Source organism: Lithobates pipiens, unplaced genomic scaffold (genome assembly GCF_037356315.1).
Source record: "Lithobates pipiens isolate NorthernLeopardFrog02 unplaced genomic scaffold, aLitPip1_a1.2 Scaffold_1, whole genome shotgun sequence".
Taxonomy (NCBI): domain Eukaryota; kingdom Metazoa; phylum Chordata; class Amphibia; order Anura; family Ranidae; genus Lithobates; species Lithobates pipiens.
In genome coordinates this window covers 40,384,130-40,399,871 of record NW_027507685.1, presented here as the reverse complement: position 1 = coordinate 40,399,871, position 15,742 = coordinate 40,384,130, and the positions used below count along the sequence as shown (strand labels likewise).

Genomic DNA, 15,742 nt, shown 5'->3' with positions numbered 1-15,742 from the left:
TGAATTCTTTGTCAACTGGAGTTCTTCTTTAATGTTCAAGACATTTTGAAACTTATCTAGAAAGATTCCCCAGTATTTATGGGGGTATGTTCCTGATAATCACTAGAGATGACAAATCTCTATGAGTTAAAAAATGTCCTCAACATTACAGAATAAATCCAGCTGAAGGTGATTAACTGCTATGACCTGGATAAATGAGAACCTTCAGACATTTTCTGTGCTGTTCTGTCTTTTATCATTGCCTTCTGTATGATCTAATGGTTTATTTTCTTCAATCAACAAATAAAATAAAAAACAGTACAGTACTCAGTTACCGATGGACAAACAACATGTAGTACTTTGTCCCATCTTCCTAGGTACCCTGTAATGCCATCTGTGATGTTCAACAGCGTGTCCACCATTTGCGCATGGGCGTTTAACACTGCTGCTAACATGGACATGGCTGCTTTGCTAGGAAGAGCAGGCACCGAGAATGCAGAGGGAGGTAGGCTAATGTGGGGAGCTTACTGTCCATATTGCTTTTAGTGTTACAGGGCACCTAGGAAGGTGGGACTAAGTACTGCATGTACTTTGCCCCATTTGGAACTATATACTGGGAGAAAAGTGTTACTTCTTTAAGGTACGCACTATACAACATCATTAAGTTAAAACAATATTTATTAAATAAAAAATTTAAATCAACGCACTCAGCAATGTACACAAAGATTAATAAAAAAATATAGTGCTGTGCAGTAAATTCTTATTAGCTCAAAAAAGAGGACACCATAGGGAATATTTACTAAAACTGCTGCACCAGTTTTAGTAAATCCCCCCCTCATTTGTCTGATATCAATCATAATTATTCCAACAGTATGTACTGGATCTCAGCACCCATTAACATAGTTTATCATACAGCAACAGATTAATGAGCCAACTCTACCCATTTCTCGGACCAATGTCCCCTATTTCAGGAGTAATGCAAAAGTTATCATTCTTCTAGAACATCTTCAAGGTGGAGGATGGAGCTGCAGGGTAATCTTAGGAAAACGTTATGGCATATATACAGTGGCAAGAAAAAGTATGCAAACCCCTTTACTGTTTTTCTGCAGTAATTTGCCATATGTGGTCTGATCCTCATCTAAGTCAACACAATGTGCTTAGGCTGATAACACGCAAACAATTCTGTCTTGTGTCTGTCTTGTTTCTTTGTTGACTGGTTTGGACTATAATGTTCCTTTATGGCATGGATTACCTTCAATCAAACCTTACCTGGCTGAGTGGAGGTTTTCCTTTGTGGTCTCCCCTGGAGAGCTGGAGTGCGTACCCCCTGTGATTTTTTTCATTCCAATTGCTTAACCCTTTTACGATGGCCAAGTTTTCTATAGTCTCCTGGAATGTGTGGGGACATATGTCTGCCTATAAGAGATCCTAGTGTTTAACTACCTTCCTCAAATTTGTGTTTTGCAAGAGACCCACCTCCTGGGTTCTCGGATCTTAAGCCTCCAGCGGGCTTGAGTGAGTTTGCATTATCACACCAAGTACTCCAGTTACTTTAGAGGGGTCAGCGTCCTGGTGCACAAATTGCTCCCATTTCAGCTTTTGAACATCAGGATGGACCCTGGGGGCTGTTATATTGTCATGCATGTTTTTATAGCTAATGTACAATGTGTCCTTGTGGGACTTTATTTACTGCATCCAGTGGTTTCTGCCATACTCTCTACTATTATGCAAATATTGCTAAGTTATGGGGTTAAAGACGTACTTTTAATTAGTGACTTTAATATGACCCCTTGTCCGGATTTGGACAGACTCCACTCTACCTCACACTGGTCTCTGGGTTTGGCCCAATGGGCAAGTATGTTTGGCACCTTTTCCATCCTTCCCTTAGGAAGTTTACATGCCATTCTTCCCTTTTTCGCATGCTCGCTCACATTGATTTAATTTATGCCACCCAATCCTTGTTGTGGAGAGTGTCTGAGAGTGTAATTCTACACATAGGCATATCTGACCATGCCCCTTTGATGCTAACAGTGTCTCTGGGTCCCCCAGGGGAGAGGTTGTGGAGGCTGTCCAGGTATTGGATAGAGGATCGCACTGTTCAGGAGGCTATTCAGAAAGGAGCTTGCCAATATTGGCTAACCAATGCAGAATGCACTACTCCCATGGTGACATGGGATGCCTTTATGGCTTGGCTCCAAGGTGGAGTACATATCCCATATTGCTGAGGCACGTGTGATGTCTTCGGAGGAGTTGGAGGGGGAGGTCTGACAGAGGGAAGCTGCTTATGTGACGAAACCTGACCAGACCAATTATTGCGCTTGGCTACATGTTCTGAGGGAGGTTTCTTTACTCCGGGTGGAAATGACCCAGAAGTCTCTTTTAAATACAACTTAGAGTATCTTTGAATATGGGAACAACAATGGTTGGTTGTTAGCATGGTTGGCTAAGGGGCAGTTTGCTGTTACTCATATTAGTGTTATAAGGGACTCTGCAGGAGAAGTGTTGAGGTCACCTAGCTGTATCAATGATAGATTCCTTCAATACTATCAGCATCTGTACTCCTCCCAAGTGGACTATATCTCCTTGACAGGGTTACATTTTCTACACTTGATGTGGATGCGAGCTCTGGGCTTGAGTCTAATATCACTCTGGAGGAGATACAGATGGCTTTATCGCAACTTCATTCTGGAAAGACCCCTGGAGTGGATGGCCTCCCAACTGAATTTAACTCATAATATCAGGAATTGCTTGCTCCCAGACTCGCATCTTTATTTGAACAGTTCTTTTCAATGAGTTCCCTTCCTGACTCTATGTCTGAAGTGGTGGTGTTCTTGGTGCTCAAACAAGGCAAAGACCCTGAAGAATGCTCCTCGTATAGGCCGATAGCTCTTATTAACCTAGATGCCAAGGTTTTGGCAAAAAATGTGGCCAATCGGCTATCTAAGGTACTGGAGGAGATCATTCACACTGATCAAACTGGTTTTATGCCTGGGAAGGGCACCGACATCAACCTCCAGCGCCTCTTTCTGAACCTGTCAGTCACCCATGCAAATAGTGGATGGGGTCATTGCCCTCCCTCGACACTGAAAAGGCGCTTGATTCGGTAGAGTGGGAATTCCCGTGATAGGTGATGCATAGATTCCGATTTGGGACAAGTTCCTCCAGCGGTTTCACATGCTGTAATAGGCTCCCAAGGCTTGCATTCAAACTAATGACAGGTTGTCACAGTCTTTCCCCCTAGAGAGAGATACTCGACAGGGGTGTCCCCTATCCCCCCGCTCTTTTTACTTTGGCCCTTGAGCCATTGGCTATTTTAATTTGAGGTTCCAGCTTAGTCGAGGGACCATGAGTGGGCTCCCTGGAAGAGAAAATCTACCTCTTATTTCTCCAGGATACTGATGTCTCTGAGAGCTGCCCTTGCTCTCTTTAACGAGTTTGGACAGTTCTCAGGGATCCGCATTAATTGGTCCAAATCAATACTATTCCCTATTAGACCTCCAGATGTGGGCAGCTGCTGCTGAAGGGTTGATCAGTTCAGGGTATTTGGGTATACAGCTCTGGTGGGAACTGATGAGCTTTTCTGACCTTAATTTTCTTTTGTTACTCTCCCAACTTTGGTCAAAGTGTGCCTGTTGGGCTCACTTACTGTTGAACATCAGGGGGCGCATTACTACTAAAAATGATCTCTTTCTCTCTAAATTTCTGCCCTGTCACCTGGTATGGATTTAAAGGGGAACCCCTATGCCGAAAAAACAAAAGTCCCCCCAAAGTCCATAGCAGACCCTTATCCGAGGAGGCAGCCCAGCCGCTCAGGAAAGGGGGTGGGGATGAGCGAGGTGGCCCCCCCTCCTGAGCCGTACCAGGCCGCGTGCCCTCAACATGGGGGGTGCTTTGGGCAAGGGGGGCCCCCACCCCAAAGCACCTTGTCCCCATGTTGATGAGGACAAGGGCCTCTTCCCGACAACTCTGGCCGTTGGTTGTCGGGGTCTGTGGGCGGGGGGCTTATCAGAATCCGGGAGCCCCCTTTAATAAAGGGCCCCAAGATTCTGGCCCTCTACCCTATGTGAATGAGTATGGGGTGTGAAGTACCCCTACCCATTCACCTGGGGAAAAAAGTGTTAAAATAAAACATAACAAAATATTTTTAAAATACTTTATTAGACAGCTCCGGGGGTCTTCTTCTGTCTTCGGGGGTCTTCTCGCTGGATTCTTCCGCTATCTTCTGCTCTTTTGATAGTTCTTTTACTAGCGGAGGAGCCTGGCTTTCTCCTTCGTCGCTGCCGCCCTCCGGGGGTCTTCTTCCGACTTCGGGGGTCTTCTTCCGATTTCGGGGGTCTTGTCCCGCTCTTCGGTTCTTCTTGCCTGGCCTCCGCTTTCTTCCTCCAGCTCTTTTTCTAGCGTTGGCCTGGTCTTCTGTTGCTGCCGCCACCGCCTTCTGCTTCTTCTTCTTCTCCTTCCTGCTTCTTCTTCTCTTCTTCCGATGTTGACACAACGCTCTCTCTGGCTGTAATGGCAGGGACAATCATCCTCTGGGACTGTGACATCATAAGGGACGGGGTCACCATGTGGCATCACCCGGTAACCCCGCCCCTTATCCCTATATAAGTCACCGCGCAACGTGTCCCTGCCATTACGGCCAGAGAGAACGTTGTGTCAACATCAGAAGAAGAGAAGAAGAAGGAAAGAGAAGAAGAAGCAGGAAGAAGAAGCAGAAGGCGGTGGTGACAGCGACAGAAGACCGGGCCAACGCTAGTAAAAGAGCTGGAAGAAGAAAGCGGAGGCCCGGCAAGAAGAACCGAAGAGCAGAAGACCCCTGAAGCTGGAAGAAGACCCCGGAAGGGGCGGCGATGAAGGAGGAAGCCGGGCTCCTCCGCTGGTAAAAGAGCTAGAAAAAGAGCAGAAGATAACGGAGGAGTCCGGCGAGAAGACCCACGAAGACGGAAGACCCCCGGAGCTGTCTAATAAAGTATTTTAAAAACCTGTGTTGTGTTTTTTTTTATTAACACTTTTTTCCCCAGGTGAATGGGAAGGGGTACATCATACCCCATACTCATTCACAGAAGGGAGGGGGCCGGAATCTGGGGGCCCCTTTTTAAAGGGGGCTCCTGGATTCTGATAAGTCCCCCGCCCACTGACCCCGACAACCAACAGCCAGGGCTGTCTAGAAGAGGCCCTCCTCCTCATCAACATGGGGACAATGTTTTTTTTGGGTGGGGGGCCACAGGGACCCCTTCCCCAAAGCACCCCCCATGTTAAGGGCACGCGGCATGGTACGGTTCACGAAGGGGGCCGCTTGCTCTTCCCCACCCCCTTTTCTGACATGCCGGGCTGCGTGCTCGGATAAGGGTCTGCTATGGACTTTGGGGGGACCCCACGCTGTTTTTCTGGCGTAGGGGTTCCCCTTTAAATCCATACCAGGTGATGGAGCTTGCGAGGTGTCAATCTCACTGATAAAGGCGGCGACATCGACTTCCTTCGCTAGTTCCATCTACCTGGAGCCACATTCAAAATGAACAGACTTTACTCGGTGTGTGGGCAAGTCCATTCATTTCAAAAGTCCGGCGGACTCCCGCCATAGTCCGGTGGATTGTCCACCGGACCTAGTCTGCCGGAAAAGTCCGGAGGTGTGTGGGCAAGTCCGCTCTTTCGGAAAGTCCGGCGGGTTGTCCACCAGACTAAGTCTGCCGGATAGTCTGACCGTGTGTACCTGGCATAAGAGGGAAAATATTCTGAAGTGGAATGCCCATTCACCTCCCTCTGTAGGTTTCTGGCAAAAATCTATTAATGCTGTCCTTCCTATGTACAAATTAACTTACATTAACAAGAATTAAGGTATGGCAGCCATGGACAGCCTGGGGGGGGGGGGGGGGGGGGTGATTCTCTCCTCAAATCCTTGTTCCTGTTGCTGGTATGGTTGCAATACCTTTTTCTCTGTTCTAGTCGGAGCTCTGGTTCAGGCACTGATTTTCTTATGTGTTTTACCTTTAGTTTTATATGTGACTGTTTATATAATGTGGACTTTGAGTCCTTTAGTGCTAAAGGAAAAAGTAAGTGACTAATTACTTCAACAAAAGCTAATTGGAGTCAGTAGTTTACACACCTGGAGTCCAATTCATGAAATTCGTTTGGAGATGTGGTCTAGATCTACTTTGATTGATAAAAGACACCCAGACATTTTAAGCTTGCTGTACATAACAAGCATCAGCTGATGTGAACCATGCCTTCCAAAAGGAGCTCTCTGAAGACATACAATCAAGAGTAGTAGATCTACATAAGGCTGTAAAAGGATACAAAGCAATCTCACAGTGTGTAGGCATCCATCAGTTTACAGTCTGACAAATTGTCTATAAATGTAGACAGTTTAGTACAGTGGCTACTCTACCTAGAAGTGGGTGCCCAGCCAAGATAACTCCCAAGGCACAATGCAGAATCCTCACTGAGGTAAAGAAGAACCCATGAGTAACAGTTAAATGTTTGAAGACATCACTGGAACTGACAAACATAACTGTTCATGAGTCTACCATATGTAAGTCTTTGAACAGACAGGGTGACCATGGCAGAACATCAAGCTGCTGCTCTCCAAAAAAATAAAAAATTGCTGCACCCTGAATTTTTCCAAATAGTACCTTAGCAAACCACAGCATAACTGTTTTGTGGACTGAAGAAATAAAAGTTAAATTGCTTTCCACTCACTTGCCATCATTGAGGGGAAAGTGAATTTCCAAGTTAACCAAAATATCCTACAGGATAATGTCAAGGTGTTTGTCCGGCAGTTAAAGCTTAGTAGGCGTTGGGTGATGCAGCAGGACAATAACCCTAAGCATCAAATTAAATTCACCACAGACTGCTTTCAGAAAAAGAAAATGTTCCTTTTGGAGTGGCCCAGTCAGAACCCAGACCTTAACCCCATAGAGATGCTGTGGAATGACCTCAAGAGAGCCATTCACAGCAGACACCCTACAAATTTGTCTGAGCTGAAGCAGTTTTGTAAAGAGGAAAGGTCAAAAATTCCTCATGAATGTTGTGCAGGTCTGATCCAGAGCTACCAAAAGAGATTGCTTAAAGTAATTCCTGCCACAGGAGGTTTGACCTGCTAATAACTGTACACACGGTCAGACATTCCAACCACAAAATCCGTCAGTTTTTTTCTGACGGATTTTGCCTTGAAACTTTTGTTGTATACACACGGTCGGGCAAAGTTGTCAGAAAATCTGATCGTTCAGAACGAGGTGACGTTCGTTACGTATGACAGGACTACGTAGAGGCTAGTAGCCACTAGCTTTGGTCTCGTAATTTATTCTGAGCATGCGTGGCACTTTGTCTATTGGAATTCTCTACAAATGATCAGAAAAAGTCGGATCGGATTTTGTTGTCAGAAAATTTTAGATCCTGCTCTCAATTTTTTTCCGCCGGGATTTCTGACGGAAAAGGTCCGATAGAGCCCACACACGATTGGATTTTCCGACAATATAATCTGATCGGACCTTTTCCGTTTAAATTTCCAACCATGTATACAGGGAATAAGGGTTTGCTTACTTTTTCTTCCAGCACTGTAAATGTTTAATGGGTGCGTTCAGTAAAGACACAGAAAATTGTTTGTGTGTTATCAGCTTAAGAACACTGGAAATGATTTACTAAAACTGGAGAGAGTGCAAAATCTGGTGTAGTTCTATATATAGAAACCAATCAGCTTCCAGTTTTTATTGGCAAAGCTTAATTGGACTACCATGCACAGCTTCACCAGATTTTGCACTCTCCACTTTTAGTAAATCAACTCCAGTGTATTTGTCTATTGTTGTGACCGAGGGAAAACCATCCATTAGTTCACTACACGATAATCAATTCAGACCACTAGTACATCACACATAAAATAATTCAGATCCAAAGTATATGGGCTGCCATTTTCCACCCACAAGGCAGAGTTTTGCCTCTTCTGTGGGCCAAAATACAAGACATTCTGTGAATTGGCAAGTGGAAAGGAAGGGCAGATAAATTATATAATCTCTTTCTTGTATAAGTTCCATAGCTGAAACACCAGAGGTATATCTGGCATATACAAATTTATGATGTGCACAGTAAAAATATGTGATCTGCACAATGAACACACCTACTCAGAGAAAACTCTTTACACAATTTGTAAAGATGCCATTTCCCATTTTTATGGTAAAACAAAATGGTGACTCCTCACCCATAATAATAGTGCTTTAACCAAAGGCTATGATCAGAGAAGGGGACCAGCATTATGATTTTTTTCCCGCTTTTTTATGTTTTTTTACAATTTATTTATATGTACAATATGTTTTCTTTTACAATTTATGTTATGGTCAACAGGAGAACATAACACTGCTGTTAATGAGGGAACAGAACAGTATATGGAAGTGACCAGAATCATCAACCATCCAACTTACAATGTCAGCAAGAATAAATACAATAACGACATTGCTCTTGTTGAGCTAGAAAAGCCAATGGTATTGAATGACTATGCAAGGCCTATCTGCATTGGACACAAAGACTTCACAGACAGGCTTCTGAAGATTATACCACATAGCTGGGTGACAGGCTGGGGTAATCTCAGGTATCGAGGAAGACCAACGGTAAAACTGCAAAAGCTGGCTGTGCCATTTGTTGATCGTGCCACTTGCAAAAGGTCAAGCAGGTATTCCGTGTCCACAACTATGTTCTGTGCTGGCTTTGCTGATGAAGAAAAGGATGCATGTCAGGGAGACAGTGGTGGTCCTCATGCCTCTGATTTCAGAAATACTTGGTTTCTTACAGGAATTACAAGCTGGGGAGACAAGTGTGCACAGAAAGACAGATATGGAGTATACACCAGAGTCTCCAGATTCACCGACTGGATACTGAACACTACAAAGCTTCCGTAAACGGTCTTTAAAGCAGATTCCCAGGCAGATATTAAAAACGCCAATTATTGTAGTTATACTGTATGTGTTTGTTAAAAATGTATCTACTTGCTGTCTGATAGGGCTGCGTATACATCATTACTGGATGGGCAAACATACAAATGATTTTCAAATATAACAGTTACCGTATATGTTTTTCACTGGTATATCTAGTTCACCCTCTGTAGAAAATAACCTACTCAGTCAAGGGAAACTGTTGGGTATTTAAAAAAAAAAACAGTTCAGCCTTGTAAAACTTTTTTTTTTTTTTTGCTATTCCTGACATTTGGGTCCCTCCCAGGAATCTGTCTGAAAAACTCCCAATTTTTTATTTTTTTGTATGAAAAACTCCCAGTTACCAGTCCCCATATCCTGTCCATTGGTTTTTGATTCTAGTAACAATGCAGGACAGGGTAATTGCTGAGATTGTTTTCAGCCAGGCATCCAGGTATGGGGAGAGACCAAATGGCCTACAGGTATGACAATAAACAAAATGAACATTTTACAAAACTGAACAGTTTTAATATCCACTGTACTGGGGATCCTTGAATACATAGATTATTTTCTGGTAAAAGTGAACAAGATTTACTCAGTAGTAATTTTGCATGTGCATCTTCATTATACAAATCTACACTGGTTTATTCTTACTTTAGACTAACCTTTCCTTTTTTTTTTTTTTTTAGCTACTTCAGCGAATTTATCAGCGAGGTGCCAATCAACTTAGCGTTCATTTTAGTTTACCTCGTCTTAACATCACATCATTGTAGCTCTTCTTTTTGGTAAACCTTATCGTTCAAAAACTTTATTCATTTATACATTAAAAAACCAAAAAAAGGAGAAACCACCAAGTCATCCTATTCTATCCCTTTAAATTTTTCCCTTATCATCCTTCGCCCTATTTCTTCACTTTATTTACTCCCCTCCCCCCGATCCCTCTCTTTTTCATATTCATTATGGGTGGAAAGAGAAGAGGTAAGCAACCCGTATCCTACGGCAATACATCAAGTGTCTGCTCTCGTTCGTGCTTCCTCTTCTCTTTGTCCCTTCATACTCTCTTCTACCCCCTCCCTCCGCCCTCCCTGTTCCTGGTTACTTTCCCTCGGGGTTCTACTTTAAGCCTCACTTCCACTATGCCTTTCCCGTAGTTATTCGTGCGTTATTTCCTCCACATATCGCCATGTTTTTTTAAATTTTTCCCAGAGATCCCATTTCCTGTCCCTCTCCTCCTTTATGGCTGGTTCCTCATCTCCGCCCTCCCCACTTTCCATATGTTGTATTTCGGTTACCCGACTAATCCAATCCTGGATTTTGGGGCTTTCTTTCTCTCGCCATTTTCTCAGGATAAGATTTTTTGCGGTGTCTAATAATATAGGGACTAATGATGCTTTATATTGATTAATTGTCTCCTCTGTCCCGTGGAATAACGCCATCCATGGGTCCTCTCTGACCACTTTTCCCGTTACCACCTTTACTAATTCAATTATCCTCTTCCAGAATTCTTTAATTTTGGGGCAATCCACCATATATGGCCCATACTCCCGATAGACTTACATCCTCGCCAGCACTCCGGCGATTGGTCATTTATAAACCTACTTAGTTTGTCAGGGGTGGCATACCATCTTGCTATACATTTGTAATTTGTTTCTATCAATTTACTCCCTCCACCCGCAAAGTGAATTAAAGTTAATATTTTCTTTCTAATTTGAGTGTTACATTGTACTCCCAGTTCTTTTTCCCACTTTTTAAAGAATGCCGGTTCCTCCAGTTCATCCCCCTCTGAGATTATTTTATATATCGAACCAATATTTTTTCTTTTTTTTGTTGTTTTATCCTTCTGACACAATTGTTCAAAGGGTCTTAGATCTTCTTTGCTCCGTAAGGGATGGGGTAGCTTTAAAACAAATATTCTTAACTGGAGGTACCGCCATTCATCCATCCTCAATAATTCTGTGTCTTCTCTTAGTGCTTGAAACGTGTTTAAGTTATCTTCTACTAAGATATCTTTTAATTGTGCATTATCTTTTAATATCCAGTTTCCCCCTATTTCTCGTTGTCCTGGTGGGAAATAGTCGTTATCTTTCAAAAAGATCAACGGTGAGTTATACCCCCATTTGTTTTGCGTGTGTAATTGGTCCCATAGTTTAAAAACTTGTCGTGTAATCTTGTGGGTGTTTAAGCCCAGTGTCCTAAATTGTGGCGGATTCCAAATTATTCTTCCTAAATGTGTTTGTGAAAGCGTGTTTTCAATACCTACCCATCTTTTATCATTTACCTCTTTCGCCCACTCTACCACCCGTGACAAAACTACTGCATTATAATATCTTTTTATGTCCGGGGCTGCCACTCCCCCTTGGTCTTTCCCTCTCCTTAGTACCGCGTACGAGATTCTCGGTTTTTTATTTTGCCATATAAACTTCGATATTATCTTCCTTAAAACTAAAAAATAAGTTGCAGGGAGTGCGATGGGCATCATTTGAAATTTATATATTATCTTCGGGACTAAGATCATTTTTACCACGTTTATCCGACCTAACCACGAAAGAGGGCTAGCTGAGATTTTATTTATTTCGCTCTTAATTTCCTCTAATAAAGGGATATCGTTTTTTAGGTATAGTTTTCTTAAGTTGTTCGACAGGAGGACCCCCAGATATTTAATTTCTTTACGCCAGGGAAAAAAGAATTGCGCACATAATCTCTCCTCTTCTTGTTTGCAGATATTTATGTTTAAAACTTCTGATTTTCCAAGGTTAATTTTTAGGTTAGAAATTTGTCCGAACTCTTCCATTATCTTTAACAGATTCGGGATCGTAATCCTGGGGTTTGTAATGAAGAAGAGCACATCATCCGCATAAGCAGCTAATTTGTGTTCCTCTTCCCCTATTCTAATCCCTGTGATGTCTGGGTTATTACGAATTGCAGCCAGCAAAGGTTCAAGGGAAATCACAAACAGTAGGGGCGACAATGGACACCCCTGTCTGGTCCCGTTGCTCATTTGCAGCAGGGTAGAAGATTCTCCATTGACCTTAACCGTCGCTTGTGGGTTCTTATATAATGCCTTGATCCAATATAACATCCTCGGGCCCACCCCCATCTCTTCTAGTGTTTCTAGCATGAGTCCCCAGTCTACCCTGTCAAATGCTTTTTCAGCATCAATTGACAGGAATAGACCTGGGGACCCACTGTCTTTTAAAGCTTGGATGAGGAGCAAGGCCCTTATTCCGTTGTCCCTGCCCTCTCTCTCAGGGACAAACCCGACTTGGTCCGGATGTACCAGTTTTGTCATATTTCTTTTTAATCTTGCTGCTATTACTTTAGCATATAATTTTACATCTGTATTTAGCAGCGCGATCGGCCTATAATTACCACAAAGTGTCTGGTCTTTCTCCTCTTTCGGGATTAAAGTAATCGCGGCCCGCAGTGTTTCCCTCCCCATATCATATTCAGTGCCTAATCCGTTGATATATTTGCATAAATGGGGGACTAAAAGTTCCTTAAATTTTTTATAGTACGAGATTACAAACCCATCTGGGCCCGGGCTTTTCCCTGAGGCTGTCTCTTTTAAGGCCTTATAGATTTCTTCTTCAGTAATGGGACTCTCCATGTCCTCCCTCTCCCCGTCTGTCAGGCGGGGCATTTTGGCTTTACAAATAAATTCTTTCATTTTCTCCTTTTGCCCTTTTCCCTGTTCCCCTCTCTTTTCCACATTGTACAAGGCTTCGTAATATTGTTTGAATACTTCTGCTATTTCCCCAGAAGTGTATACCATTTTACCATTCTTATCCTTTATTTTGTCGATGAAGTTGACCCCTTTTTTACTTTTCACTTGTCTCGCTAGATTTTTTCCTATTTTATTTTCCCCATAGTACCTTTCTCTGGCTCTACCAAAAAATGCCCTTCTAGTTTCTTCCTCGTAAAAAAAAAAAAAAAAAAAAAAAAAAGACTAACCTTTCCTGTTGTCAGTCTTCTTGAGGTGTAATAATCTATTTATTATACATAAAGTTGGGGTGTGACATATTGACAGAGGCTGTGTGACATCCTTGTGGGCCAGATCTACCAAGAAAACTGTAGGCGGCATCATCAGAGGTACATAAAGAGGTACATAAAAGTGTGGGTACAATATGCATTCCTACATACAGTATATGACCTTATTTAGTGACATTTTTGAGGCTTTAAATGTGTTCTCTAGCTTAAAAATAGATCAGAGTCTGCATAGTTAAAAAATACGGAACCCTTCCTCCTTTTTTCAGCTACTTCATAATATCAGCAGTACTCCCACCTCACAGTTAGTTATACAAATTTAATTAATTGAGACTGGAGGATCAACAAGAAAGCCAACCAACTAGCATTGATGCTTTTGTACATATTTCTTATTAATTGATGTATATGGAAGACCAAGAAAACAACTTTAATTACATATCTTTACTGTTTCTCTGCCAAAGATCTGTAATTCTATTCTGCCGATGCAGACATCCGCCATACTGAGCTATAGCGAAACACATGTAACTTCTGGGTCAGTAACACAAATTCTTGGAGCATTCCTATTGGTCATTTACTAGAGAACTTATCCAGGAGTTAGTAAGGCGTGATCAGTAATAATAGAGTGATGTGCATAGTGGCCAAGGGGGTTAGACTCACATAAGCGGATGAACAAAATGATAAATCTTTTAGCTGTTTAGCTGGTAAAACGTTAGGTACATTTATTTCTGCTACATTTGTTTGCAAGAGTTCCCTCCACCTTAACATACTTAACTCAAGGTCTGAAAATACTGAATAAAACTTAAAAGAAAACACCCACTGGAGTAAAAAAAGTTAATATACTTACCCTTCTCCTGGCTTACACCTGTGATGCCTAGGTAAGGGTGACACCATTCTCCTTCCGGGGAGATCCCATGAAAGGTTGAGTAGCCTATACTGGGATAAGAATAATGCCGCGTACACACGAGCGGACTTTTCAACATCCAAAGTCCGACGGAATGATTCCGTCAGACTATTCGATCGTGTGTGGGCTGCAACGGACTTTTGATTCGCAAAAGCCTGACGGACTTTAGAAAATGGAACATGCTTAAAATTTTTCCGACGGAACTCCGCCGGACCCGGTCCCTCCGAAAAATTCGCTCGTGTGTATGCTATTCCGATGGACTAAAACCGACGCTAGGGCAGCTATTGGCTACTGGCTATGAACTTCCTTATTCGAGTCCAGTCGTACGTCATCACGTTCGAATCCGTCGGAGTTTGGCGTGATTGTGTGTGGCCAAGTCCGCTCAGTCGAAAAGTCCATCAGAAAAGTCTGTCGGACATAAGTCCTCTCATGTGTACGGGGCTTAAGTCTATGCTGCACTGTTCTGCAGTGCCTTCTACCAAGATTTGGAGTGCGTAGCATTCTCTGGGATCCTGTCAACAGGATAATGATGTCACCCTTGCACTACAGAAGACAGGGGAAAAGTAAGTATATTCTCTAAGGCCGCGTACACACGCGCGGACTGTTCGCCCAACTTTGTCCGTCCAACAGTTTCGGCAAACAGTCCGCTCAAACTTAGCATGGACGGACATGGCCACACACGACGGACGAACAGTTTGCTGAAACCGTGCACGATGACGTGAACGGCACGTACGACGGGACGAAAAATACGACGTCCTATACACTGCATTATAGCTTTCGGCGTGAAAATCCTTTCTGAGCATGCGCGCAACTTTGTTTGACGAACAAGCCTACACACGGGCGGACTGTTCGCTCAAACAAGGTTTCAGCGGACAGTTTTTCGGAAATTCCAAAAAACCTTGTCCGTCCAACTGTCCGCTGAAACTGTCCGCTGAAAGCCCACACACGAGCGGACTGTCCGCCCAAACACTGTTCAGCGGACAAAGTTGGGCGAACAGTCCGCCCGTGTGTACGCGGCCTAACTCTTTTAGCCCAGTAGAGCTCAATGTCCACTTTAAAGCCTAATTTTAGTTTAAATAAAACAAATACAAAATAAGCACAAAGGACATTACTTACCATCAGTTTGATGTGTCCCTTGTGCTGATGTCTGGTTTAGGTGTAATCTTCCCGCTCCAACACCCTCTCACTCCCAGCATCATAATCTCCTGATCCTATTTAATTAAAAGCAGCTGTAGTATGGCTTCTATGAATGAAGGAGCTGGAAGGAAAGGGCTTGCACAGTCTGCTACTCTTGATGACTGCCTGTCATTGCCTCCTCAGTTCTATAAATCTCCACCACACCGGAATGTTACAGCAAAGGGAATACTGGGCAGAGGAAAAACCAGGAGACCCCAGCACAAGGGACGTATTACGCTGATGTAAGTAATGTTCATTGTACTTTAAAAAAAAAAAATTAGTCCCACCACCTGCAATGGAGCTTCTACTAAAACCAGAGGTCATGCTGTCTTCAGGTTCAAGAGGAAAATAATGCCTCTGGATTTCAAGGAATGGTCCGCTTTTGCTATAATGTGGAAAGCTCATTTAATCCATGTTTGGTATTTTACAGATAACTGGTACTATTGTATGAATTGTTAATGTTTACAATGCAAAATTATTTTATATGGTATTTTTAAATGTTTATTGTTAGTGGATTAAAACAAAAAGAGATACTTAGACTAATGACTGAATATAATGTTATGAATAATCTTTTTAAATTCTTGGTATCACATCTTGGCTGCATTTCAGAACTTTGTCACAATTGGAGTACAGAATTATATTACTCTCCCGCTGTCTCTACTCATTTGGTATGTATGGGCTGTTAGCATACTTTAATGCTCTAAAATACAGTTATAACCCACTTTTGCACCACAAAACACAGTAGAATAGTGAATGGCAGCACAATGCACACATGCCTTTAATATGTCTTTAAATATCTTCTGTGGTG

The 15,742-nt window shown here is 42.8% G+C and overlaps 1 protein-coding gene across 1 annotated transcript in view; it reads left to right on the top strand.

Annotated features, from left to right (window-relative positions):
• The window catches only part of F9 (coagulation factor IX), a 67,596-nt gene extending 52,014 nt beyond the window's left edge, over positions 1-15,582 (top strand). Inside the window, exon 8 of the mRNA XM_077490352.1 lies at positions 8,311-15,582. Coding sequence (XP_077346478.1) covers positions 8,311-8,861 — 551 coding nt within the window. The 3' untranslated portion in view covers positions 8,862-15,582. The remainder of the gene's footprint in view (positions 1-8,310) is intronic.
• Positions 15,583-15,742: the final 160 nt, after the last annotated feature.